This window comes from Aythya fuligula, chromosome 10, assembly GCF_009819795.1.
Source record: "Aythya fuligula isolate bAytFul2 chromosome 10, bAytFul2.pri, whole genome shotgun sequence".
Lineage (NCBI taxonomy): Eukaryota > Metazoa > Chordata > Aves > Anseriformes > Anatidae > Aythya > Aythya fuligula.
In genome coordinates, this window is record NC_045568.1 from 16,729,673 (window position 1) to 16,756,379 (window position 26,707).

The following is a 26,707-nucleotide window of genomic DNA, read 5'->3' on the forward strand; positions in this document are numbered from 1 at the left end:
GCCAGGACTAATACAAAGCAAAGTCAAGTCTTCTAATCTTCCATGGTAAAAAACACCCAGCAATCAGAGGCTTATTAGCAGATAATGATTTACTTTCTACCCACCAGCTATTTGCAAAGATCATCCACTCTCCCTGTCTGAAGTACCATCAGGGTTTCTCCATAAGTCTACTCCATTTATCATTAGGGGGATTTACACTGTAAACAGGACAGCTGCATCACTAAGTCTAATTATACCCTGAGAAGACAAAGCACCGTGTGCCCACACACTGCACTGGAATTAGAAGTCCAGGTAGAACAGAAGAGAGGCTTTTAATTAAACAATGTCAGTTACCTTTCACAGAAAGCCTACGATTTAATTTAAACACACACGCAGGAAGAACAGTAGGTCAAGCACCTTCCCCATCCTGTGAACTTCAGGCCTAGCGATTGCCAAACACAGCACAATCATTTCTGCCCACCTGCCTCACATTTCTGTTCTGAAGTACCTCATCCTTTTTTTTTTTTTTTTTTTTTTCCTTTGGCTTATTTTTCCTTTAATTAGGAGCAAGAAAAAGGTTGTAGTGACTTCATAGCATGTCAGGTTTAATCTGCATAAGACCCCTTCACATGTTGGGGGTGTGTGTGGCAGGAGTTTTTAATAAAGGATTACAGAATGCACCTGCTGTGGCTGAAATATTGCGAGCCTTTTCCAAGCTCCAGGAGGCCTGCATTAGGTCATGTCTGACTCGAGCATTTATAACTTATCAACCTTTGGAGTTGGGACAGAACCTGCAACACGGCGATGATGCCAGCTGATTTCAGTTGCCAAAAAAGTGATCAGGTTGTTTGCACAGAAGTAGATAAGTGTTTACCTCAAGATGGGCAGGATTCCTTTGTCCCAGACAACATTTTCTTGTTGTTCCCAGATGTCACTGGATAATGACTTTTACGCCAACAAGTTAATTGCAAAAGCAAACCAATGCAAAAAAAAAAAAAAAAATTTTTTTAAAATCCTATAGTCACATATTTCCTGCAATTGCTACAAATTTAATATAATGAACAGTCTTCCTTTTATGAAGGAAGATTGCTGAAGCTGTAGAAAATAAGCAGCTTCTGGGTGTAGCCATCACACAGCCAACAGATTTGCAAATTCTCCCCTTTGCTGACACCACTCAGGCTGCTCATCAGTGCTTACGTCTCTCACAGGATGAGGGACATGGGGTCAGTCGCTCTCTCCATGATAAGCAATTCAGCCCGCTGCCCACCAGCACGTGCCTCTGACTTCTGGTGGAGGTGTGGAAAGGGCAGTCGTGCTCCTGCCTGCTGAAGCAGCCCCACATTGCATGGGCTGATCCAGCATCACTGGATCCAGAGACAAAGAAACACCTGCACGCTCTCCTAGAGGTTTGAGAAGCCTCCTGCTCATGATTCTGTTTCCTTGCCTGGTTTTGAGGTCGTTTTAATGAAGAAAAGCTTGTCATAGAGCTCAATTGGCACGTGCAGCTATACAGCTCAATTCAGCAGCTCTTACCTCAAGCAGCAGCCAGCACAGAGCGGTTGCACAGACCACTTCACCTGGGTACTCCGAGCAAAGGGCTACAGAGCCATACCCTGTGTCAGTCCAAGTGTGTCTGGGAAGCAAGAGTCTTTGGAGTGTTGGATGTCTCCTTTTGAATAAATCACTTGTCAGTTCATTGCTCGCAGCTGCCAGTGTGTACCAGACTATTTACTGCATCCAAGCCATTTCCATTCTAATGGTACACAATAGAAGAGAAAGACATACTGAAAATACACAGCGCAATGACAAGTGTTAATAGGGCTGCTATCCTGCTTTAAAGCAATTCTATTAACACATTATGCTGCAGCTGAGGTTAATTATTTCCAAGGGAAATGTTTTTTGCAACCATGACCCATGGTAGGCTTTCATAATGGTGATTAAATTCACATGTGACTAATATACATAAGACATTAAATGAAGTTTGAGGATTTATTAAGATTTGCAGAGACATCTGCAGTGCCATAGAAGACAGTCTCCTTGGGTTGAAGAAGCAACAAAAGTAAGAAAAGCTTATATTGGCCCATCAAGCTAAATAAATGAGTTTCAGGTTTTTGGTAGAATTTCTCAAAGTAAAACCTTTGAAAATTTAACATTTAATTTAGTTAAGAAATGAAATGCATTGCTTATGATAGGTTAAAAAAATGGTTAGGCTGCTTATAATATGTAAAAAAAAAAATAAATAAATTACATTTTGCCTTCTGTTAACACAATTTCAATCTATCACTAAGGACCAAGCCAATTTAGAGAGGAAGAGATGAAGGAAATAAGGAGCACTTAGTCACACCTCCTCATCTGGCACTGTCTGTCTTCTTCCTTACTGCAACCTGACTGCAGCACAGGGTTATGCATTCAGTACTTCCCTGGCACACAAAAGAGCAAAGTACTAGTAAGTGGGGGATATGCCTTACTCCTTTGCAGCATCCAACTGGCTAGGCTGGTGCTGGACACTGATTAGAGCCAGTGGCAGATCACCGTGCTGCTGGAAAACCTCTACCTCTGTCTCCCTTCAGACAGTGGGCTCACCACTACATGCCAATCTGTCTGCCTTCATCGTGCATTTACCACAGAGCCAGGTCAGTCCCCACAGGGACTTTTACAGGACAAACAGCAGAAGTGATAATGCAAGTCATACTGTGCCACACACACTGCAGCATCGGGATCTAAAAGCCTTTTCAGCCTCATAAAAGGAAATCCTTTTATGGATTTCCACGGTGACTTGGTATGGTGTCTACAGTTACAGATAAATGAGAGCAACATCGGCGAGCTAACAGCTTCCCACATGCTCTCAGGACTGCTGCCTTGTGTCACTACAGCATCTGGTTGCAGCTGTGGAGCATTTGGCAAGCCTCAAGCCACGCTTTATGGAAACAATGCTGCAGCACCTGCCTGCAAGAACCAAATTCTGTTACAAAGAGCTTCCCCTGCTGCACACCATAAATGTTCTCAAATAACAGAAGATGCTATTTTGAAAGGAAATAGCAAAGGCTCTCATCTAATTCTGTCCATGCTACAGCAGTGCAGGAGGCTTTAACAAATATCCCTCCTTTGGCTTTTAAACGTGTCTTCATATCATACGGTTTGGATATAAGAAAGGGAAGGGAAAGACAGAAATGGGGAAAATTTGGATCTGCATTGTGGTTAGATTGGGTTATAGACATGACTTTTACCACCCAGCCAAGTCTTCCACTGCTTACCCCATAATACCTTATGGTAGCAGCACACAGTCAATATTTGATAGACGAGTTGGCAAAGCTGCTCACATCTTACATTACCTACTTACCATGTGGCAGGACGAGAGCTGCAGACAGCCAGGCTACAGGAACCTGCACAAGGCAAGCACTGCGGTCTGGCTTCTCCCTGGGATCTGTGCCTCGGGGACAGAATGGAAACAGACGAGGCTTCTTAGCCCTCGCTGTCATAAGCAATAAGGCAGAGAGAGATGTAATTGCTTTCAAACATTGATTGAAACCCTATCAGCTCCATCATTCATGCAGAAGTTCTGCGTGACAAATGTGCATGCTAAGATATCCACTGTATTTAAAAGACTGTCTGCACTTACTCAACCATTTTGTCATTCTCTGTACATATCAGACTCTGCAACTGGATCTCACATTCAGCCTCCATCGCAGGATTCTGATTAACTGCAGGACCAAATCCAGCATTTCTCTCAGTCGGGCAACCTTCTTCCACTCTCCTCTTTGGCCACTCCCCAAAATCAACTGACAGCCAGCAAGATAGAAATCACATGTAGCGGGTTAAGATTTGGGAAGAAAACAATTTTATTGGGGCACAGGAGGGTGGTTTGCTATAAATCAGCTCTTTTGGGAAAAGAATTTCCAAAACTGTAAGGAGAAAGAAAAGGAAAATATTCCTTCAGTTCATAAGCCCTCATGTTTGAAATTAGAACATTGCTTGTGCAACTGCAACAGAGGGCTCCTGGAGGGCAATGTTCTTCAGGTGCTGTTAGAATAAAAGTGAAGTTTAATAAGCAATTTCCTCATCGTACAGATCAGGACATTCATGGACTTGAGAGAGAAAAATAAAAAGGATTTACTGTGTTATTCATCAACTATTGATTTTTTCCTAAATTTCAGGATATAGTGGATCATATCCCCAGAATGTACTATGCTACGGTAGAAAAGTTAAGAAAGGAAATAATTTTGTTGATCATTTCAGAGGCTACTCATCAAGCAGGGAGAACATCTTTGGCAGACATGGTACTGTTATTTCTTCATTAAAAATAAAATAAAAATCTGGAATCTCCAAAGCAATCCTTGGAGATAATAATCCAGATAATGTCCCTGATTCTATTTCAGAGTTTGTCTGACAGAATGTAATTCTAAATACCTATGGATCACCAGATCAATGACCCAGGAACATAACTGTGTTGAAATATTCTTGACACAGTGGACATTAATGGCTTGTAACAGGCCCATAGGGTCTATCCCATCAATGCAGCTGCAGCAATTCAACAGACTGTAGCATCTCTAAAATTGCTATCAGCCCATTAAACCATAGGTCTGCAAATGTACATCTCTCTAAAAGAGGAGCAAGGCCTGATTTGGTTTGACAGACTGAAATAGCCTCATCAGAACTATTAACTAAAATCTCTTCAAAGGTGCTTATGGGGGCTTTAGAACCCCACTCCTTTTACACACCATGACTACAGAACTCCAGTGGGATGCCTGAATGGATAAACACTTCTGTTCTTCGAGCCCCTGCCCTTCCAACATGTGATGTTCTCAGTGGATGGAGCAGTGGGACGAAGCTTGGAGCCAAAACCTTGGGAAAGGAAGAGAGACCAGACCTGTAAGCAGTGTGCTGACCTCACTGTGGTGCACTGGGGCCCACAACACCTGCCCAAAACCCATGTAAGACTTCTGCCTCAGCAGCCAATTACTTGCCCCCTGCTCTCCGCTCCTCATTATTGCTTGTCAAGAAACGATCCCAGGGTGATGAACTGCTCTTTATGGCTTTCGTGGAAGACTGTTGTGGTGAGAGAGAGAACCTGGTGGGTGAGTAAATGGAGAAAGGGGTGAGGGTAAGAGGGAGCAAAGACACAACTATGACAATCACAGCTATAGCCAACCCACATTTTGAGGGTTTCTCTGCAAATGTTTTTGGATAGAACCTTTCTAAAATGAAAGCTAAAATATTGAGACATTCATCAGAGATAAGCATATTGTATGACAAATACAGTTCTGTGAGCAGAGCCCTGAAAGATACTATAAACAGCTCAAAAATATTTCCTTATGCATCAACTCCAACACCGCAGAACTGTTTCATTGCTAGGCTTAATTTTCAATCTTGGGAAAAAAATAAAAATAAAATAAAAATCATAACAATTACAAAATAAAAAAGAATGCAAATATCCATGTGCTTCACAAAAGAAAGTTCCATTTTTAACTTGATTACCCCAACTAATTAAAAACTATGCTTGTCACATCTTCGAAAATTAACTGTGTTCACACAGGGTAAGTGCTATCATTTGGAGAGGTCACAATAAATTACTTCTAAACAAGAAAAAAAAAAATTAATTCCTTCTCTAAGTACCAAACTCTTTACTAACCTAATTAAAGAGCAAAAATCAGTGTCTTGAAGTGATTCCGAGATGTTTCCCACTTGCAGAATAGAAGTCTATGTGTTTAAGGGAGCACCACAACACATTTGAGAAAGAGGTGGAAAGCACAGAATTAATAATATGAAAGATGAGAGACAGGATTTTATGCAAATATTATGAATATCAATACACCCTAACACTAGAACAGCGAGTGTATCATTACTGTGGAAACTGGGGGATTGACTTTCTTGTCATTCACTGCCAAAAATCAATGCTAAGCATCCTTTTCTCATGCACTGTTACAATTCATAAATTATTAACCCAAGTCTTTTGTAAAAAGTTCCTGTTTACAAGGTTACTCTGTAAGTTAAAATGTTTGTTTCCCATCAGGTCTCTACTGTAAAGCATCTGTGGGTAGATTTACATGATGAAGTTGATAGATTTGTATTTTGACAGTACATCTGTCATCTTCGTTTCACGTGTCAAGAGGTCAGGTGTGCACTTGGTGTTATCAGGTGGCTCATTAGTGTCCTGTGGGATACACTACCTTGTCTGCTTTACTTTAAGTGACAAAAAACGTTCCTTTAGCCCTTGCTGCAAGAATTCACGCCCCCTTTGTGATTGTTTGTATTTTTCTACTGTCAGAGGATTAGAAAGAATTTGTAGCAGATGTACAGAGAAAAATGTTTAGGGGCACAACACCATGTGGGGAAAAAAAGAGGAAAAAAAAAAAACTCATTTTCTTCACACACACCCCACCAATCTGGTCTGCTAAGGGTGCAAGTGTCCTCATGGCCTCTTCTTTGCAAGACCTGAAACACATATTTAGGCACTCAGCACAGTCACGTTACAACTTGCAAAGTCTCTGACAAACGTGTTAACTATCACCAGCAAGCCATCAGATCACTGCTAACTTCTCTGAGATACTTATGCTCCCTATGGGCCAAATCCATAGGCTGCGAAATGGTCCCAAGCAGAATGAAAAGCTTTACCGTTACTTTCCAAAGACCGCATGTGAGGCGTTGAAAGTAGCAGCACCATTCCTCTACTCTTCCTGCAAATCCTGCAAGATCCTCATGGATTAACAAGTCCTCACAGATTTGTTAATGCTTCCTGTTGTCCGTGGCCACAGCTTAAAAGACAGACTAGAGAACACCATTGTGCATTCATCTGGACCTGTGTGAACTTGTCGACTCAAGGAGTTTCATATGAAACCCAGTGAGGACAGAGTTTGGTCCTGTGAATGCTAGTGTTATTTTAAAAAGGACCTATTTTATTTTGCAGGGACTTAGAATAATGCATTTTACATTGATTTTACCACTGTTGTAGATTACTTTGTGGGCCAATTAATTTAAAGGGTAAGCAAATAGCTGACGGTTTTGCTTGCAAATCACTTTTTCTGCTGAATTTTAAGCAATGGGCTTATTCGTTAGAAAACATAGTAAGGAAAAAAAATTACCATGTTTCTGAAACTGGATAATCATTCAACACATTAGTTTGGGTGGATCTGCATACTGCTGTACACCAGACAAATATATTTTGTACCTAATTATTTATCATCTTTTAGGCTACTTTTCCACTGTTGCAATACTGCTCATCTCTTTCTCATAGTAGCTGATAGATGATATTTTAAGTGCTCCTTTAAAGTGCAGGAAAATTATTTTTCCAATTATTATTGCTCTCTTCAGTCTCAGGAATATGAAGGCTACAGGTCAACTGTCCTTGAAAAGCCTATTAACTAATAACCCTCTATATAAATAGTATTAAGTATCTCCAGGTGAAGTTATCTTACCAATGGTACCTTGTTACTCTTCTGGCTCCACGCAGAGATCATTTGTGTGATAGAATAAAGTTTACCTCTCTTCATTTTCTTTTCATGCCTGAGCCAAACTTTCCTTCTACTCAAAAGACCAAGAAAAAAGTTTCCTGGCTGCAAGGCATTTACATGAAAAACATCCCTGATGGTTCGAATTTTTAAAAATGAAATTAAAAATTAAAAAAGTGAAGAAAGTGCATCCACCCACAACCTTGAATCACCGAGAGAACACAAATAAGGACTGTATAGCCAAGAGCCATGTGAGTGGGATTAGCAAACTGTCACCCAATGCATACATTAAAGAGCAAAAGGGATAGTAGATTCCTACAATCTACAAATTTTTGTGTAATTACCATTACTAATCTGTGCAACCTCATGTCAGCATAGATTGTTACGGAGTGAAATATAACTTCAGTAAGAGTACAAAATATTGGTGTTTCTATTCCTTTGCTGAGAAGCCTTCAAGGACTAAATACCAAGATCTTAGCAGAAAGAGTCAGTTCCACAAAATTGCACTTACAAAGATGAAAATATTTAATATCCAAAATGAAGAAGTCATTGCTAGTGCTAGATCATCTGATGTCCCTAAATGTCCAATGTCCATACCACTACTTGGGTAGACACAATTCAATTTAGGGCTGAGGCAGATAACTATAAATGAAAGAGTTAACGCATCTTTAAAAGTTGCTGCTTCTCATCTGCAATCTTCATAGTAGTTGAAGCTGCCTTACTTTACTTAGTAGACTACAGCTATGCATAGTACCTGCATTTCAGCTTAAGACCAGTACCTTGTCAGGATGCACTGCTTAATCATTTGTGATCTGACCATCCCTATACAAACCTTCCAAAACAAAAAACTTACATCGGCTAGATGAGATTTACGACTCTCTGAACTTCAGGCTCAGAAAGGAGTGCAAGCACTGTACACACAATCCTCTTTCTTCATGGTATGGTACGGGCAAGAGTGAAGCCAAGAAAGCTGACCACATTCCCTTCCAGGACTCATCCCTGGCTTCTAAAATTCAACAGCAACATTTTGGAGACTTGAGCCTCCACATTCATTGTAGTCTGTAGTGATTTCTCTGACAAAATTTCATCTACTATCATTTTGTGTAAATGATCATAATGACCTATCTTTTTACCTATGTTACCAAAGATGCTCTTCTTTTGAGCGTATGTGATTTCTGTTAGTACTAATGAGAATGTTACACACACACACAGAGCTGGGTAGAATGGTCCATGAAGCATTATAAAAGTGATATTAATTTCTTGTGGGTGACTTTGACCTCATAACAATAATAAAGCCACTATGCTTTATAAAATGCAAAAAAGTCTCTTTAAGGTTAGAACAGGTTGTTATTTTAACTTGTGTGAATTTTCATCCAAACTACTAAAATTTGGTAGCTGAGACATGCCCCAGACTTTAAAGTACAATCTGAAAACACTGCCTAAGCTTTTCATCACTTTCTCCTTCTTCTCTCTCTACAGTAACAATTTAATTTAACAAGCAAAAGACACACAGAAAAACAATGGGAGATGCACTGCCTATTCATCAAGGCAAATTCATAATTTGGGGGGAAAAATGAAAATAAAAATAAAAAATCACCTTTTATCATTATATAGAAAATCCTGTTTTTGCAAAGGGGTTCTAGTTTCTGAATTAAGGTCACTGAAGTGGAAATCAGTATATACTTCCCATCTTCACAACTCATTTCCAAACAGTGAGGATTTCTGCAGCCATAACTATCAACTCATCCTCATGAACTCAGAGGCTCCACATCACCAGCATATTCCAAATCCCAAGCTGAGCAGATCCATTCTGAATATGTACAGAATTATTGCTACAATGCAGTGCTTGGTGATACTGTGCTGTGAAAGCAGTCCTTAAAAAGATATTACAACAGTTTAAAGGCATTTATTTACCCTGAATAGTTAAAAGTTCCTTATAGGATCACCTATATTTCAATAGATATAGAAGTGCCTATTGCTGTGACCGAAGCCTTAACTGTTCTCTTACCTCAGGGTCTGCTCAGTCTGCAAGCAAATTGTTATTCTTCAAAGACATTTTCTATTGTTGTAGGTTTGTTATAAACTAACCCTTTGAGAAAATTTACAGCAAACGTAAAAATTTTATTCACTCTCTTCAGGTACAAATTCAAACAGAAATCCTTGAAGATAACAGACTTAGTGGAAAGTGGAATAAAATCTATCATGGATTTAACAGAGCTGCAGGACGCAAGAGAAACCTTGCAAGGATTTCCATTAAGATAATTTATTTTCTTGATAAATAAAATGCCACGAATCTAGTTTGATCTATATATTAAAGCATATATTTATATCTATACATTTATTTTAATACCACAGAGATTTTCTTATCTAACTGGAGAAGATAAGGACAGTGGTAAGGAACTCACTGAAGAGTGAACCATGTCACTTTCTGTTCAGAATGAGGTATGAGGGGGGTCCTCACCTGCCAGTGGACCATGGCCTTGCAATGAGGCACACAGAAAACCCCAACACAGGAGACAGACAGCACTTCATGACCTCAGCCTGTGGAAGAGAGAGTAACAAGGGGTGATGTTCAGCAGCTCAGACTTCCAGGTCAGCTCTGAGGTAGCATTGGTAAGGGGTGTACACTATCAGCAGGAAGGCAAGAGCTGAAAAGAAGCAAGCCTAGGCTATTAGTCAAACCCTCACTGACTGTGAATTGCTAACATGATGGAGCTACGTAAAAGGCAAAAGCAACACAGGCCACAGAAAGCAAAGTATTTGCAGCAGAGATGTGAAAGTGGTAATCATAGCCTAGAAAACTGGCAATGGCATATGTCAAATAAAGTGCATAATTCTGGCAACCCTTGTTCAGAAAAAGATTCACCTAAATTGCAGTGGATGCAAAGAGGGCTACACAGATAAGTAGGGAAAAAGATGAAGAGGTCGTGGTTATTTTATATCTATTGAAATGTCGGCTGAGTGAAGGAAAACACATCAGGGTCATACTAATGAGGGGATAAAAGAACACAGTTAAGTGAGATATAGGTATAATCAGGACACAAATCAGTTCAGCCTGCATATCAGCATATCAGCTCATCAGAGGAACGAGTGTCTGCAACAATCTTTTGTTAGAAATTGTGTGGCAAAACTGCAATTTTAAGACAGAAAGGATCAGTCTCTGAACTAGATTGTAGGAGGCAGTGCCTCCTGAACAAAGCCTGGATACAATGACCCACAGGGTTTAGCCCCACAGAAATGTAATAGCGGGAAGCAAACTGAAATTTCTGATAGATTACCAGCACACTGCTTACAAATGCTGTTATTCCAGAACAAAAGGTGTGCATAAATTAAGCCACTTACATAGAGAACACACCAGATATCTGCGATGCTGATCTCTTCTACAAAGAGAGCTTCTGGCCAAGCCTTCAATTTTGCTATTGCTCAGCAGAAGGGCAGTGCTGGAGTCAGATGCCAGACAACAGCATTAGAAGAAACAGCAATTCTCCAAAAAGAGACAGGCATATATTACAGCATTTGTACAATGAGTCAGAAAAGGCTGTAAATCAACCCAAGATCCTCTGGAATGAAGCTGTTTTAGAAATGTAAAATCTCTGTCATCAGCTAAGGATCTAGGAAGGCAAGTCATTCATTTGGGCTGTATTTCATAATCCCATGCTATCAAACTTATGGTCTAGTTTTCCTTCTCCTCAGTGAAGCTGAGTGCCCCTTCCAGGCAGCTATTGCAGGGCGTGTAACGTACTGCTCTCCTTCTTATGCTCCCCATGAGAAAAATTTAATCAGATGCATGTTCTGGTTCAGTTCTCAACTCTGCCGCAAATTCCCTGTATGACCACCGGCAAATAACATATTTTCTTTGCATTTATCATCAAAAAGAAAAAAAAAAAAAAAAGAAAAATAACTTTTCTCTAAAATTCTTGTTTGACCACATAGATCAGAACAGCTCATTGATGGCTTTTTACTATGCTTTTATACAGAAATTACCAAATAAATAAATACCAGTTATGGGTCAACATTGTACAAACAGTAAACAAAAACCATCTTCACTGATGATACTCTTGAACAGATATACACAGAAATAATAGAAAGAGTAAAGGTACTTTTAAAATTTAATCAGAAAATTGAAACAATGAAAAAATATTAGGAATGTAGAGCTCATTAGGGCAAGCAGAGTCTTTCAGGTAGAATACCTGTTCAGCCGTCCATGCACAGAGCGGAACATTTCTTGTTTACTTATCACCAAGTACACTGACCACTATGATCCCAGCTGTAATCAAATGCATAATTGAAAGTGAGCTAAATCAGAGAAGTCAAAACCAAAAAAAACACAGGGCTAGATCTTTCCACCACTACCTGCTATGGAATTACCTGGCTGAATACTCCCATCCACTCCAGCAAATCAAAGGCCAGCAATTATTACTCTGAGCAGCTCCACACTGCTGATGGTATCTTTCCCACAAAATAGAAAGCTTATGCACAATGATCTAAATTAGTACAGCACACTCATTTTGGTTTCTTTCCTGGCTATGTAAAAATTAGATTTACATTGTTACACTCACATGTACATAAAGCATAACAATGAGTTCAGTAGCTGGGTCAGCAGCAGTTCATCTGCATGATATCCATCTGCATCATTGCATTCTCAGTTGGTTTTAATGCATCTTAAGTCACAAAATGATGTAATGGGAATCAGCCTGGCTACAGCTTCGCTTCTATTTACTGTTCTATTTATGAAGACTGATGACAAAAAACTGTAACAGGCAAATAAGAAAAACAGTATGAAATGCATCTACAATAATATGAAACAATTATGTGTCACAAAATGTAATCACTTGGAAATTCAGTCTGTCAAAGAACTGGACATTTAATTATTATAATCATTCTAAACAAGAACTAATTGAAAGTGAAGATTCACTTTTATCTAGAATTTTGTTCATGAATTTTAAGTAAGTTACCTACTAGGACTTATAACCACAGCTATGAAAATCTGAACAAATTACTCTCCTTCCAGTAAGCCCTCCTTATGCAGTACAAGCATGCTCTCCTTTTCTGAGGCATCTGAATGAATATTTCTAGCTAATGGCTAAATTCTTTTCCATATCTAGATTCAAAGAGGCAAGGAATATGTATACTTTGCTATTCCCCTCGAGAATGGATTTATTTTAAGAAAAACTATGTCTACTTTCAAATTTTGTCTCTTCCTCATGCTTCCCTGCCATCACTCATGAATGTAAAAGTTAAAGTACCTAGAACTATCTAAAGAAATAAATTTACTTGCACAGATATAACCAAAGTATGCCCCACAATAATTGTTACTGATTGAAATGCTATCTTTTCACCTTCAAACAACCTTGGTAGTTACTAAATCACAGTTGTAAATACACAAAGACATTTACTCACTCAGCATTGGGATCAGCTTTGTATTTTTCTGTTGTACTGTGAGAACTACCTCACATAAATCCATATTGGTTGTAACGTAAGCTTTTTTTCTATGACCACTTAAATTACTTTCATGATCTAAACTCATTTAAAGCAATTTTACATATCCTAATGTCATAAAGTCTTATCATTGATGCACTGCAGAAGTCCAGGTGTATGCTTCTATGGATTGCTGCTAGGTGTCAGAACCTGAAGAATCCAAGGTGCATTTCAGGTAGAACCAAATCTCCTTGTGTTTTCTTGCAAAAAAAAAAACTTGTATTGTTCTGTATAGCAAAATCCAGATTCAGGAACTGCAACCACAGTTGAAAGGAGAAGTATTGTTCTTTTCACTGACTTCTTGCAAGTTCAAAGAATTAAGTCAATAGCATCGTCACCAAAAAAAGGGTCTGTCTGACAGCCAAGCAACACAGTTGCACGTGCCATTGTGCTGGTAGTGACCCATGGGTTTATTCTTTGCTACCGTGTTACCTATAAAAGAAAAGTAAACAGTTACCTACACAGAATCAATCAAGGATGATAAAACATGCTTGGTTGCTGCAAAGGAACTGTATAAAGAATGCATCATGAAGGAACTGGTCCCAATCAGACCTACATAACTTGCACAGAAACAGACTCCAGATACAAATGTTAACTAGACTGTTGTTCAATCATATAAAGAAGGCTTGCAGATAAAGAAATGGCTGTTTACTATTAAATTGCCAACAACACCTTATGGAAATCTTCTTCTGCTTTATTTTGCTTAGAGTCATTTTCAACAGCAATGCCTACAGCACAAGAGTATGCCTTACATCCCCAAAGACCGTTCATGCAAAGTGCTACCCATTCCCAGCTGTCCATCTTATGGAAGGCAACTACAGATCAATCGGTTTGGCTACACACTAAGGAGGAGTCACATCAGATTTCCCATCCTGAAAATGGATGAAAATAGGTAGCCTGCAAGGCTTGTTTGCAGGGTTTGTCAACCCTGCTCTGTAGTGTCTAGACACGTTACAAAACTTCACAGACATGTTGCACAGAGAAGTTTTTATTTCCCTCCCCAAGGTAACTGGTGTAAAACACAAGCTCTTCAACTTTCCACATTTTAACTGTCTCACTCAGCTACTAACTATCCACCTAAACACTCAGTGGCATCAGGAGTCTCCCATGTTTCATATACTTCAATTATTCTCATATTTTCACAAAATAAAAAGATATAAGTCTTAGAAGTGATTACTTGGCATTTCCTCTTTCAGTGTATAATTAACCTGTGGAACTCATTGTCCCAGCTAGCTCTGATCCCGAGGTCTTAGTAAGCTTTAAAAATTGATTAGAAATTTAAATGGTAATGAGATCATCTTTGCTACATAACACAGAAAAAAAAAAAAAATTAATATGGAATGGATCTCAACTCTCATGCTTTAGATATCAGCCAAATATTAAATTGGAAGAATTTCATGTATGGGTACATTTTCTGTAATTGTCCACAAGGGTTTTGCTGTATCTTTCTTATTTAAGTATCCCAGCACTGAGCCACACAGGCTGATTTATGGTTTGGACTACTGGTCACAATCAGATATGACAGTCCTCTACTTGTGCCAAGTTTTAATAATGCATTTAATACATATTTTTACTGATTGAGCTGAGTGTGAACAAATCTTTGGTTCATTTTTAAATCAAAAAATAAATTATACAATACTTTACTTTTCTTTCTAGCAAGGGAATCTTTTTTTTCCATCCTCTCTATTCCTTTCCATTCTCTTTGCCGACCAGTATTGTATGTCCCACAAACTTCTGTTCAGAATTTGCAGTTACCATTACTCATTATATTTGTCCAACATCTGTAACTTCGTAGACAGAGGAAACCACCCACAAGACATGCAGAATATCTACAGAAGAAATATGGATGCAGGAACAAATTCTGTGGCACAGCAAGCAGACATCTACGTGTAAGCTTGTCACCTGGGTCTTTTTTAAGAAGAGAGAAAGAAGTAGTTGCTGTGAATACTCTTGTAGATGGGCACAGTCATGCTATGAAATTACCCAGTCATGCTATGAAATTACCCACTTCTCTCCATGTGATTTTGGAGAATCCTAAACAACTCAGCTTGCCTGCAGTGGGGCAGAATGAATCCAGTGGTCTTTGAGAAACCTGATCTAATGGGAGGTGGCCCCTGTTCCCTTCTCTAACATGGCCAATCACTAGTTGAAGTTCAAGACTCTCTTTCATCATTTCACTGAGATGTTTAACCACTAACGATTTCTGTTGTTGCAGTACTCCAAGACTCCAATCAGAACCAGGATCTCCCTTAAACTGTTGCTAAGCACTTGCACAATAAAATACAGTCCAACCTTAACGTGCTCAAATCTAAAATAAAAAGGCAGCAAAAGGAAAGCAAAAACCTGTAAAGGAAAATATGAATAGCTCTCATATCAGTAACACAGTAGAATGATTCAAATTTAAGCACAAGTGCCAGTTTGCTCATCCTTTCACTTAAATACCCCTCAATCTCCTATGGTGATAAAAATCAATGCAAAATGCATTACTCTGTGTCCCAGCAAAGTAGAGGACGAGCTTAATGAAATAACATTTGCACTCATATTGCTACACTCTGCCCTCTGTTAGACCCACACAAACTCGATGGAGTTGATGAATTTGCACAGGTCTAATTGCAGGCAGGATGATTTGTCCCACTCCAGCTTTATAAAGACATCCCTAAACTCATCAGAATGCATTACCATATTCTGTAGTTTGCTGGTTGCAATTTTTGTCATGGATAATAAAATAAATGATCCATGCCAAATTTGCCCTTCTATTAGTAAAATCCCACTGGCTCAGGCTGCTTCTTTTCACTGTTTAAGGGCAAGAGTCATGAACGCAGGCTATGTGACTCATGTGGTCAGTTGACCTCAATGAAGTGAAAGGCAACTGCTCATAGGAAGGAAGAGACAAATGCATGAGCGAAGACTTAATGCCTCAGGTCTTCAGCCATCAATGCCAATGTAAAGTTCTTTCTTCTAGCCTTCATCACTCTAGAAACTCTTAAGGGGATCATGGATATTTAACCCTGGCTAATTCTTTCCCAATAAGGTCCTATTGGTACAAAGTGTCAGCTCTTTTCTGGCATGTCCAGAGATTAAGTTGTCTTATTCAATATACACAACCCCTACTTGTCTTTCTTACCCTTTGGTGTGATGCTACCACACTGCCTGTTACCTCTATATGAGTAGCTAAAGTCAGTGCTTGTGAAAAAAATTCAAAGGCTGAGGGTAATGTATACGTTGCAATAACTGACTTCCAGTTTCCCATACTGATTCTAGGGTCATCTTTCAGGTGCAGTATCAGTCACAGAGTACACAGCCGAGCCTAGGCACGCCATAGACAACATCTTCAGCTTTTGGTAAATGATTTGCAATGACTTCTCTGTCTGCTCAGGGAGGATGGACATGATGACCTGCAGGAATTCCTTCCAACCTATATCATTCGGTGATTCTGTGATCTAAAAAACAGCAATAGGGTTTTTCAGACCCTTTTTTTTTTTTTTTTTTTTTTTTAAGTCAGTTTTCTCCAGTGAACCTGCCACCATATGCATGTGTGCATCTGGGCTCTGGACACTGGTGTCACATCACAGCTGCTCAGACCATCTAATTTTCCTTCTTTCATCCGGAATTAGTACAGTTTTCACTCCTTAGAACAACCATTATTAAGCAACATTTGGTGTCAGTATTTGCTTATTAACTCAGACTGTTACCTAATCAACAACATTCATTCCTATCTAGAAGAGGCTGGAAAGGGAAAAGCTAAGCATATGTCTTTGCTTGCTATTCCCTGCTGAAGACTCATGTTTTATGATACATTTAGAAATGCAGTCTGCTATGACTTGTTGAACTTCAATGCACTGAACTCATTTTAGATTGTTAAGCAGACAGAGAACATGATATTTTCTTTCTGCTGGCCATTAATTAAGAAATAGGATGGCACAGCAAAACTTTGTTTAAAAAACAGGCTGTCTACATGACAGCCTGTAATTAGAAATTATCTGAACCAGCCTGATTTCCACTGGTGTTCAGTGTCCCACAGTTCCAGTGATGTCAGTACAAATTCTCAACAACTCCCAAGGCCATCATTCAAAGCTAAAAGGACTTTCCAGTAGCACAGGATTATAACTTTAGATGACACTGGTAAAAACCTCAGATCTATGTACTCAGTCTTCAAGTTGAAGAATTGATCCTGGAACATGATTATCCCACTAGCAGTGATTCCAACTGAATTATTTCTTTGGTTTGACTCCAGTAACTTAATTAGGCTGGGAATGAAGGGGCAATTCCAACCCAGAATTTTCCTCCCTGAGAATGATTGCATTAATCACCACTTTCCAGAACACTGAGGAGTCCAGCACTGGTACTCACACCTGCAGATGCAATGCAATAAGCAAATGCCACCAGCAGACTGCCACCTATATTTAAATAGGTGATCTCTGTACTTGCCTTTGTGGTTTTGACTTTATTTCCACTGCTGCAAGACCAACCTGAATAGTCTGGTAGTACTTTACAGTCCTCTCCATCCAAACAAGGGTTCATATGACACCACCACTTCTGTAGAACAATAGAAGCTTGAAAAAAGAAATGGGAAAGAGAAACAGAATACAATCTTTTTTAATATTGTTGGTTTTTGTAGGGAGGTTGCATGTGTACTGTTCAATTGTTTGATTACAAAAAGTAGAACCCACAGTTACTGTTTTAGTGGCTTAGCACACTGACCGTGTTTGAGCTAAAGATGTGGCTAAAAAAAAAACATCACAAACATACAGAAGGATAAATGACATATGCAAATGGTGAAGATAGCCAAGCACTACTACAGTGTGTTTTGACTCCCATTTTTGAATTGACATCTGGAAGTGCCTTACCACTTCCACCATCTACAGAGGTGATTTCCTTCCTTCATTTGCATGCTCCAGCTATGTATCTGCTGTAAGGTGGTATGAAACTGAGGCTTCTCTTTTAACCCGGATATGCATATGTGAGGCTGGATGAAGAAATGCCAGTTTCTTCCTCCACTGGGTGAGAAAATAGAATTGCACAGATATGTAAGCATGTGAGTTCTGTCAGCAAATAGTGCAAATAAGGACATGGAAACCATTGGAAAATATTAGATAATTAACTGAAAATCTACTTGCAGTTACACTGCCAGTTTTGCAACATGTTTCAGGAAGACTTCAGTAGTACACTAACTGTGCAAATTTATTAATTTTCTAGCCTTAAGCCAATTTCTGTTAATAAGACAATGTTTGTTATTTTTATAAACATAGTCATGACTTTTTAATACTGCTGGTAACATATAGTTTCCTACAAACTACTGCAAACTTTACTACTGCAAACTTCAGCATGTATTTCTCAGTTTTGCACTGTTCACAGGATTCATCAAATTCTAGAAAATGATTTTAAAATATATCAGTTTGTAATCGTACATAAACTAAATTGGATTTCAAAATAAAATATGGCAGAAAATGTTGATTTAGTCTGCATTATTCTACTATGTGCACAAAATATTGAACTGCATGCTTTAAAAGACACTACATCCTAAAGAGATGAACAAAAATAATTTCATCTACTTCTTGTAAAGCACTTTTTTTCCTTTTAATTTCAAGGTAGATTCATATTTCTACAACCTTCAAATTAGGGTGACAAGCAGGCAAGCTGACTTCAGGATATTGCTGAAATGCTCATTCAATTACTTTTGTTTTGCACTTTCACTCTAAGACTACCTGAAGAGCACTATGAAAAATATATTTCTGAAACACCAGTTTGGCTTTTATAAATGATTTTTTCAATCTCCAAAAATTATAAAATGAATGCATGATTCCTGTCACCCATCATTTAAATCTTAGATCATTTCCATTGATGCTGGTTGATTGTTGATGACATGGATGAAACCTGGTGGTGCCTTCTAAGAGATGAGGTACCACTTCCACTCCAGATAAATAGTCCAGTAATTTATTTTATATCTTCTCTACTTTCTAAATTTGTTTCAACTTCTATACCAGATTTATTTCAGATAAACATGGCCAAGTGTAGAAGGCTAGATTCAAGAAGACTGCAAGCATCTGCAGAGACCTCAGCACATGATCCTGGTAGTAAGCTGGCTGTGTCTTCAGAGCTCTGCTTCAAAGCCAGGAAGCCCTCCTGGGAGGTCTGGCTACTGCATCACACAGCTCTGCACAGTGCTGTTTTGAGCCTGAATGTGGTGACACGCTACGAGTTTGCCTTCATTCTGACACATGAACCTTCTTTCACGTTTACAGTGCTACCTTAAAAACATAAGTTCAGCTTCAGACATTAAAAACCACCTCTCTCATTCAGCTCTCCCTTCAGATACCTAGAATCCCTGCTTCTAGTACCTGCTCATTAAAAAAGGCACTGGTTGACTGGTCAAAAATGTAGCACAGAAGTGGCTTCACACAGCACTCTGTGCCCATGTAACTTTCTGGTCCATGAGGTTCACGTGGAAATGAAGTACATAAGACAGTGAACCAAGCCCATCACTTCCAACGGTGCAATCTTTCATTAAAACAAGCACAGGTGAGAGCGGGAAACACTGTGGAGTCAATCTAACTCCAACAAGATCCACAAGCTTTTCAACAGACTGCTTATTTCACCTTCTATTCATCTCTTGTTTAGACACTTACAGAGAAAATGACCGCTCCTCTTCTGTTGACTGATTTCTATTCTGTGCTGAAATCTCTCTTCAAATTAATGGCAACACTTTGAAATACTTAATACAGACCTCATTCTATTAACTTTCAGCAAATTCCTCATTCTTTGCTGTAGCAAAGTACTGATTCTTGCATCCACTTTATGTCCAATTTCTTTGTAGTTCTAATGTCCACTCTGCTGACCTGCATGTCCTAAATGGCTGTAGCTGTTTGTATCAAGCACACTCCTGGGATTAGTTTATTAAAATTCTCCATCAGACCCTTACACTCATCTTCAGAGCAAGAGTTCCTTAATGATTGTTGCACTTTTTAACAGTGTGACTCTCTGAAGAATGTAAAGGTTTTCTCTTCTTTTCAGATTGAGGCACTCTTGGAGAGGTTTCAGCAGATGACTTTTCTAAGAAACGAGAGCAGTTATGTCATACTCATATACAACCACCCTCATGAAGAGAAAGGAGACTGCTTCAGCTTGACATTTGCCGGTCGATTTGCTGGTGGTTACCCCACCAGAAATAAATCTTCTGCTGACATCGTTCCCTAGCTGATGTGGCTCCATGGAAACAGTAGATTCATAAAGATTAAGGCCAAAAGGTGCCAATACATCATCTTGTCTTGCCTCGTGCAATTCACTGTGCTGTGCCTCTAGCTGTGTTTGGCTACACAGTGTCTTCCAAGCCATTTGGGTGCAGGTGAAGAAAGAAACTTCTTCCACTGACTTTTTTTTTATGGCATTAAATAATCTCAGCATGAAACAGCCTTGGTTTTCTTCCCTTTCAAACCTCTTCTGTTGTGCTTTCTTCTTCTGCATTACAGGACCAGTTAGCAATCATCATTTTCTCCCTGTGAAGGTATTGAACGTGTTGCAATCAAGTAACTTTTCAATCTTCTGCCTGATAAGCTGAGCTGATTGAACTTCTTCAGTTTCTCAACACAATACATTTGTCTTTATTAACACAGAGTTCTTTCAAACAGGTTCAACTTCCTCCTTGCAGGACCATGCCATGTGACTACCTTGGGCTTGTTATTACTTGTTCCTTTGCCCCATCAGATGAAATCCATACATTTTTGTCAGGATAGGTTCTATATTTGCTTTCAGGTCACCACTGAAAATGTTTCAGAGGGGCAGACGTAGAGCTAAGCACCGTGAAATCCCAGTATGTATGTGCCATTTGACTACCAATTCCTCCTGCCGACTCTGTGGAGATGAACGTTTTTGAGGTATGCTAGTAGATCTTGGTTAGTAGGTTCTCTAATTAACAAACTAGAAAATTCTTCACCATTCTATTTCTTACCAAAAGCAGAACAGTGGTACTGATCTGCCTCAGTATTACCAATTTCAATATTTCACATACTATGGGCTGATAATTTTATTTACTTTTATTTAATAATTTCTTTGTATTCTACTTTAACAAACAAATTCATGTTGTCTGTAGTTGGGACAAATACAGATGACTTTCCTACCTCATTGGATTAAGCTGTCCATACAAATTTGCAATACACTATTCATTCTATTTTTTGTTGTGCTTTTTTTTTTTTTTCTCCTCTCTTTGAATACTGACACAGCATTAGCATCCTTTTGAGTACTCAAATATTCTGAAATACATTCAAAACCAGTGGGAGGGAAATCTTCTCAGCAATTTGTACTTTTATCTGTTTGCTATGCATTGTTTTTTTGTTTTCTTGTTTCCATGAACCCTCTTCTCTTCAGTCTGGATCCCAGATGGGCTTTCAAAGGTGTCCTGCTCCTTTATTGTGGTTCTTTGACCTTCTAGAAAGCCTTTGAATTCTTTAGTCTCATTCGCATTCTTTTTCTATTCTGAGTGTTTCTTCCTCATGAATTCTAGGACTAACAGAATTGCTTGGATGGAAGATGATTTGGCTAGTGATGATTTACTCCGACATATTTAATGCACTTCTCTCCAAACAAAAGTTATCAATAGAACATATATATAAATCATTATTTCTATAAAAAATACTTAGCACTACACTTTTTATCATGATTTTCAATGGGTAAAAGCTTCTCCATGTGTGTGGCCAAAGATTTTGTAGTCTGACACAAAAAGTGGGTGGCACTTACCAGACACCTACTCATTTGAGTGTGATCTACATTGTTTCCTCATTTTATCTAAACACAGTTCAACATGTGAGCAATTTGAAGCAGAAACGATGGTACCAACAACCACATGCATGCCATGCATGATCAAGAGCACAGAGATAATTGCTACTCTAATGTAAATGATAATTACTACTGGATAAGGTCTGAAGTTCAAAAAAAAAAATAAAAAGCTTTAAAAGTTTACTGTAAATCAATTGGTATGCAGATTCTTTTCTTTTGGTTAGAAAAGTTAATCTGTACTTTGGGCACATCCTTCCCTTTAAACTCAGAGCAAAATATGGGCAAATTAAACATCCCTTCTTTTGGCAAAAAGGTGTTGGAAAATAAAACATCTGTATCAGTCTGAAATATACAAATTCAACACTTTTTTTTTTTTAATCTGTTTCTGGTTTCTACAGCATAGAAGCCTACTGAAGGATGCGTACAGAGTGGGAGAAAAAACATCTAATCCTGAGGCTAAGGAAAGATAGTTATAGTTTCTCTGCTACCGCAACTGAAAAACACTGACTGTAGTCCCACATGCTTGCAAAAATAAATGAAATATGTTAAAGCGTTACCTTAAGAGGGGAGGTGGAATCATAGGCATCCACTTTAGAAACCAAAACCTTACATTCACAATATTTTGTCTTATTTAATCTCAACTATGCTTGAAGAAAAAATAGCTATTAAATTCTTCTAGCAACTATTTGCATTGACAAATTCAATTAAACTCCCACTGTATCATGCAATGATGTCTTTCTATCATGGAATGATAATGTCACCTTTGCAATCCTTAGGCAAGCTTAAAACAATGCCTCATTTTTATTATCTTTCATATATAAAAGTATTTCTGTTGCTTGACGTATCACCAAAAAACACAGAGAGTACTTCTCACTTGACAAAAAAAAAAATAAATAACAAATTGTACAATCAAAGTTGATTGTGTTCCTAAATTACAAGGCATGAAAAGTCTAATCAGATAAAAAAAATCTATTTACTTAAAAATAAAAGGTGGAAAATATGTTAAACAAAAATTCAGACATATTGCATGTAGTTAGAATTTTACATCTAGAACTAAATTGCTCTGAAAGTTTAAAAAAATGGACTGAGGTTTTTGTTTTATATTTAACTTGTAATGGTTACAATTTCATGTGGAAAAAAAAAAACAATGAGAGCAAGCATTTTCCTTATGAATTAATAAAATGGAGGATCTATTAACATCTACATCAGTATTAATTAGCAGTTAGCTACTTGGGTATTGTCAGTTTGATTTGTTTTAATTCAAGTGTAGATCGTACAGAACTTTCTGTTTTAATATATTTTGAATGCCTATTTATATATACATGACAGAAGACTTTCACTAGATTTTTTCTGTGATGAAAAACAAATCTCAGTCTCAGTATAACTGCTTATTAAGTTAATAATAAGAGCATCAGCAGCAGCCTCTCCAGGGAATAGCCTCCGGTGGTGGGGGAAGAAAAAAGGGTGACCCACAATTTCTGAACTGTCAATAAGACAGAGAGGAAAAGGGTGGGGATGAGGTGCAAAGTGAACCTTGGGTAAGAAAGTTTTGTAGAGTTTCAGAATCCCTGGTCAACATTATAATCGAGGTACGATTTTAGCTTTGGTGTATGTAACACATTTCATTTCAGATGAAAACTGCTAAAACTGCTAAAAGTGTACAGACGGCAACACTGAGCTCTGAGAGGATTTCACATCTACCCAGGAAGCTGATGGACTAGGGCAATTACACCACATTTTTCTTTCATCGGGTAGGTGTCCTAGCTTAGACACTGCACCGTGTGCAGCAGTATGCTTGCTCTACTCTACCAACTCTAACTTATTTTGAGTTACAACACACAAAATGAATGGACATGGGGCATCATTATAGCACTGATGTCCAGCATAAGATCCCACTGGGCACATAAAACGGGGAAACATCCATCTGGAGAGCAGCTCTCAAAATCAGATGTCCCAGCACTACCCACAAGCCCAGTCTTAGGACTGCATTTATTATCCAGTGACATTTTGGCCAAACTATTATGTCTAAAGGTAACTGGAAGGGTTAATATCATTAGCTCGGATTTTTTGGCTTATGTTGTTTTCAGACTAGTTTTAAAGGAGAGTTTTTGTGTGAAAAAATAACAAGTTCTATTGGCACAGACATGAAATGGACGAGTACATATATTAAGAGGATTAATTACACCCAGATTTATGCACAGACTCATTATCATCAATGCACAGCAATGTTTTCAAAATTAACAAAAGGAAGGATTATGCTTTTGAGGCAGTAGGAAGTCAAACAATCAAGGAGACTAAACTTCTCAAACAATCTTAATGAACCATGAGCGAGCGGGAGACTGCTTACCTTCCACACATGAGGGCTGAGCCCTTGTTGTACCAGCCACCTGCCCTGGGAAGCAGGAGCACTTGACTGTTTGCGATCGCTCCTCAATCCGGTTCTTATTGCAGCAACGATGCACTGCCACAACTTCGCATGTCCCTTGCTTAACTTGGTGCTGGCCTAATAATTGCAGAGATGTGATGGAGAGCAAAATAAAACATCAGTGTATAAAGAAAAAGCCAATACATACAGTCCTACAAGATACTGAGTCCCTTGAATACCCATTTAAGTCCCAAGAAGATGAAGGGATAAAGCATCTTGTAGGATCTGGCTTATTCCCTAAGTTTATCCTATTCTTACTAATAAAGATTAGTTCAGCATACCAAATCAATTTTTCAGCCAGTCTTCCTTGGCCTTTACAAAACTGCAGGGAGAAAAGGAGATTGGACTAGTGAACTAGACATGTCAGACAAGAAGACGTGGAGAAAGAGCACATTTCTTCCTCTGGCTTCCTATCTTGCATTCGGGTTTTATATTCAATTCTTTCCTTTCAGAAGCAGACTTGATGGACTGGGCAATATTTAATGCAAGGGAAAGTTAAATAGCAGAGAAACCCTCTGTCATAACAACATGTAGGTAGGCTTCTATAATTGCAGGTAGGCTATGAATAAAGTAGGCCAAAAAGCTGTCATAGATATTCAAGTGTTGTCAAAATAAATAAATAAATAAATAAATAAATAAAGCTATATGGAATTCCTGAAGTCCCTCCCAGCCCATTTTGAACAAACCTGTCATAAATTCTCCATCAGTTGTCTTACTCTCAAGCACCTTTCCTCACAATTCAGCACCATCTGTCTGAGTTTACTCTAAACTTCCTCTCCTTTCCTCACTCCTGCCTTCACACCTTAACAGTTCTGCTCCTTGTACCTGACTGTTTTCCTCCACTCACCCTCCATCCTGCCTAAAAACCCTTGCTCAGAAACCCCACTTTATAAAACTCCTCTCTTCTTTGCATAAGTCATTTCCACCTCCTCCATCTCCTCACTTTTCTGAACTGCTCTCAAGTGCTTCATCTTGCATTTGTCTCGTCTTATTTAAAGCCTTGAATGCCTCTTACCCATGTTTGTAAAGCTCCTTGTAAATTAACAGCACTATGTGTGTGTGTGTTTGGTTTTATTTTGCTTGTTTTTTTAATAAGTGAGGTAGATGGAGAGACAGAAAATTATTCACCACCAAAGTAGTACAGGCTCATTATATGAGAAGAGACATACAGGTATTGGTGTAGGTGTGTGGAATAGTGGAGGTACAGCAGGATAAAGAAAGGAAGGTGAAAGTGAGAGCATTTTTCAGAAATACAGAGATGCAGTGAAACAAATGAAAACATTACAATGGCAAGCTTGGAGAATTGCCCTGACTCCCAGTCTCTCCATGCTTGACCCCTTCCCATACACAAAACCCTTTTGTTTTTTAAAAACAGTACCTGTTACTAGATAGATAGAGAACACCTTGGTTTGATGCAATATGGGCAGGTTTTGTTATTGAATGATTAACTTTACTGTAGTGCTTGGACAGAAATTTGTATGAGTTGATATAAGTGGAAAATCTAAACCTTAAAAAGAGTTAGGAATACAGTTTAGGCTTCTAAGTGGCTTTTCCACAAAAACAAACAAACATCATCAACAACAACAAAAAAAAAAAAAACAGGACAGCTTTCAAATATATGTAACTTTTTAAAAGGTAGGCTTGGCAATGTTCCTTTGCTGTGCGTGGTTTGGTTTCACAAGCTGGAGGGCTTGTGTTTCAAACACAGCTGGAGGGCTGCCTGACTTTTGTTGCCAAATTTGTATTCACAACCACCTCAATGGGCAGAAAACTATGTATATACAATCTTGGAAAGAAAATACAGTCTTTATTTGTGCACTCTAAATGTAAAAAGAAATTCTATATACAGAGGTGTTTGGTTGTTTGTTTTCCTGGGGAAAAAGCTCCACTGTAGTTTTAAGCAAAATATGCTACAGCAGGAAAATGCATAATGTATTTTACAGAAAGTTGGAAAAATGTCGAAGACAGCATAAAAGTATCGTAGATAGCTACTGTATTAAGTTTATTGGCAGACTGAATTTTCATGCAAGTACCTAATACCATATCATGAAAAAAAGTGAAAAGAGCTACCAGCCTGTAGGAAAGTAGCTTCTCTATAAATCAGTAAGGACAATAAATGCATAGAGAAATTAAATCGGCCACACCACTTCATTCCAAAGTATTTTTCCACAAAACACCTCAGCGCAACAATATTTAGAGAAAATAAATTGATGGACAAAAATTAAAGGCCTGAGCCCAAATTTGTTGGAGTAAACAGGGAAAGTTTCCATTGATTTCCTACAGGGCTTAGAGTGGTGGTCCTGCATTCACTGGAGTTAACAGCAAAATTCCAGCTGACTTGAGGAGAGCAAGGTCACAGCCTGGACTGTCTCTTGAAAAGGACATTTTATAGTGGAGTAAAGAAAAAGCAGAAATTTGCAACTGCTCAAGCCACATACTTGAGATTGCTATGTATCTCATCTGAGAGACCAAGCAGTCAGGTCTTGTTTTAATTAAAGTCATTATTCACTACACATTAGATGCCAAGATAAGAGCAGAAGCCATTTTGTCAGAAAGTACATCATAAGGATGGACTAGATCCAGCTCCAGCGATCAATATGTAGCTGAAAGA

General features: G+C 38.5%; 1 protein-coding gene across 1 annotated transcript in view; it reads right to left on the reverse strand.

Annotated features, from left to right (window-relative positions):
• Positions 1 to 17,204: 17,204 nt before the first annotated feature.
• TAFA4 (TAFA chemokine like family member 4) overlaps positions 17,205 to 26,707 on the reverse strand; it is a 45,655-nt gene continuing 36,152 nt past the window's right edge. The window contains exons 3-4 of the mRNA XM_032194274.1: positions 24,019 to 24,174; positions 17,205 to 17,455 (exon numbers count right to left, since the gene is read on the reverse strand). Of these exons, the coding sequence (XP_032050165.1) occupies positions 17,205 to 17,455; positions 24,019 to 24,174 (407 nt within the window). The remainder of the gene's footprint in view (positions 17,456 to 24,018; positions 24,175 to 26,707) is intronic.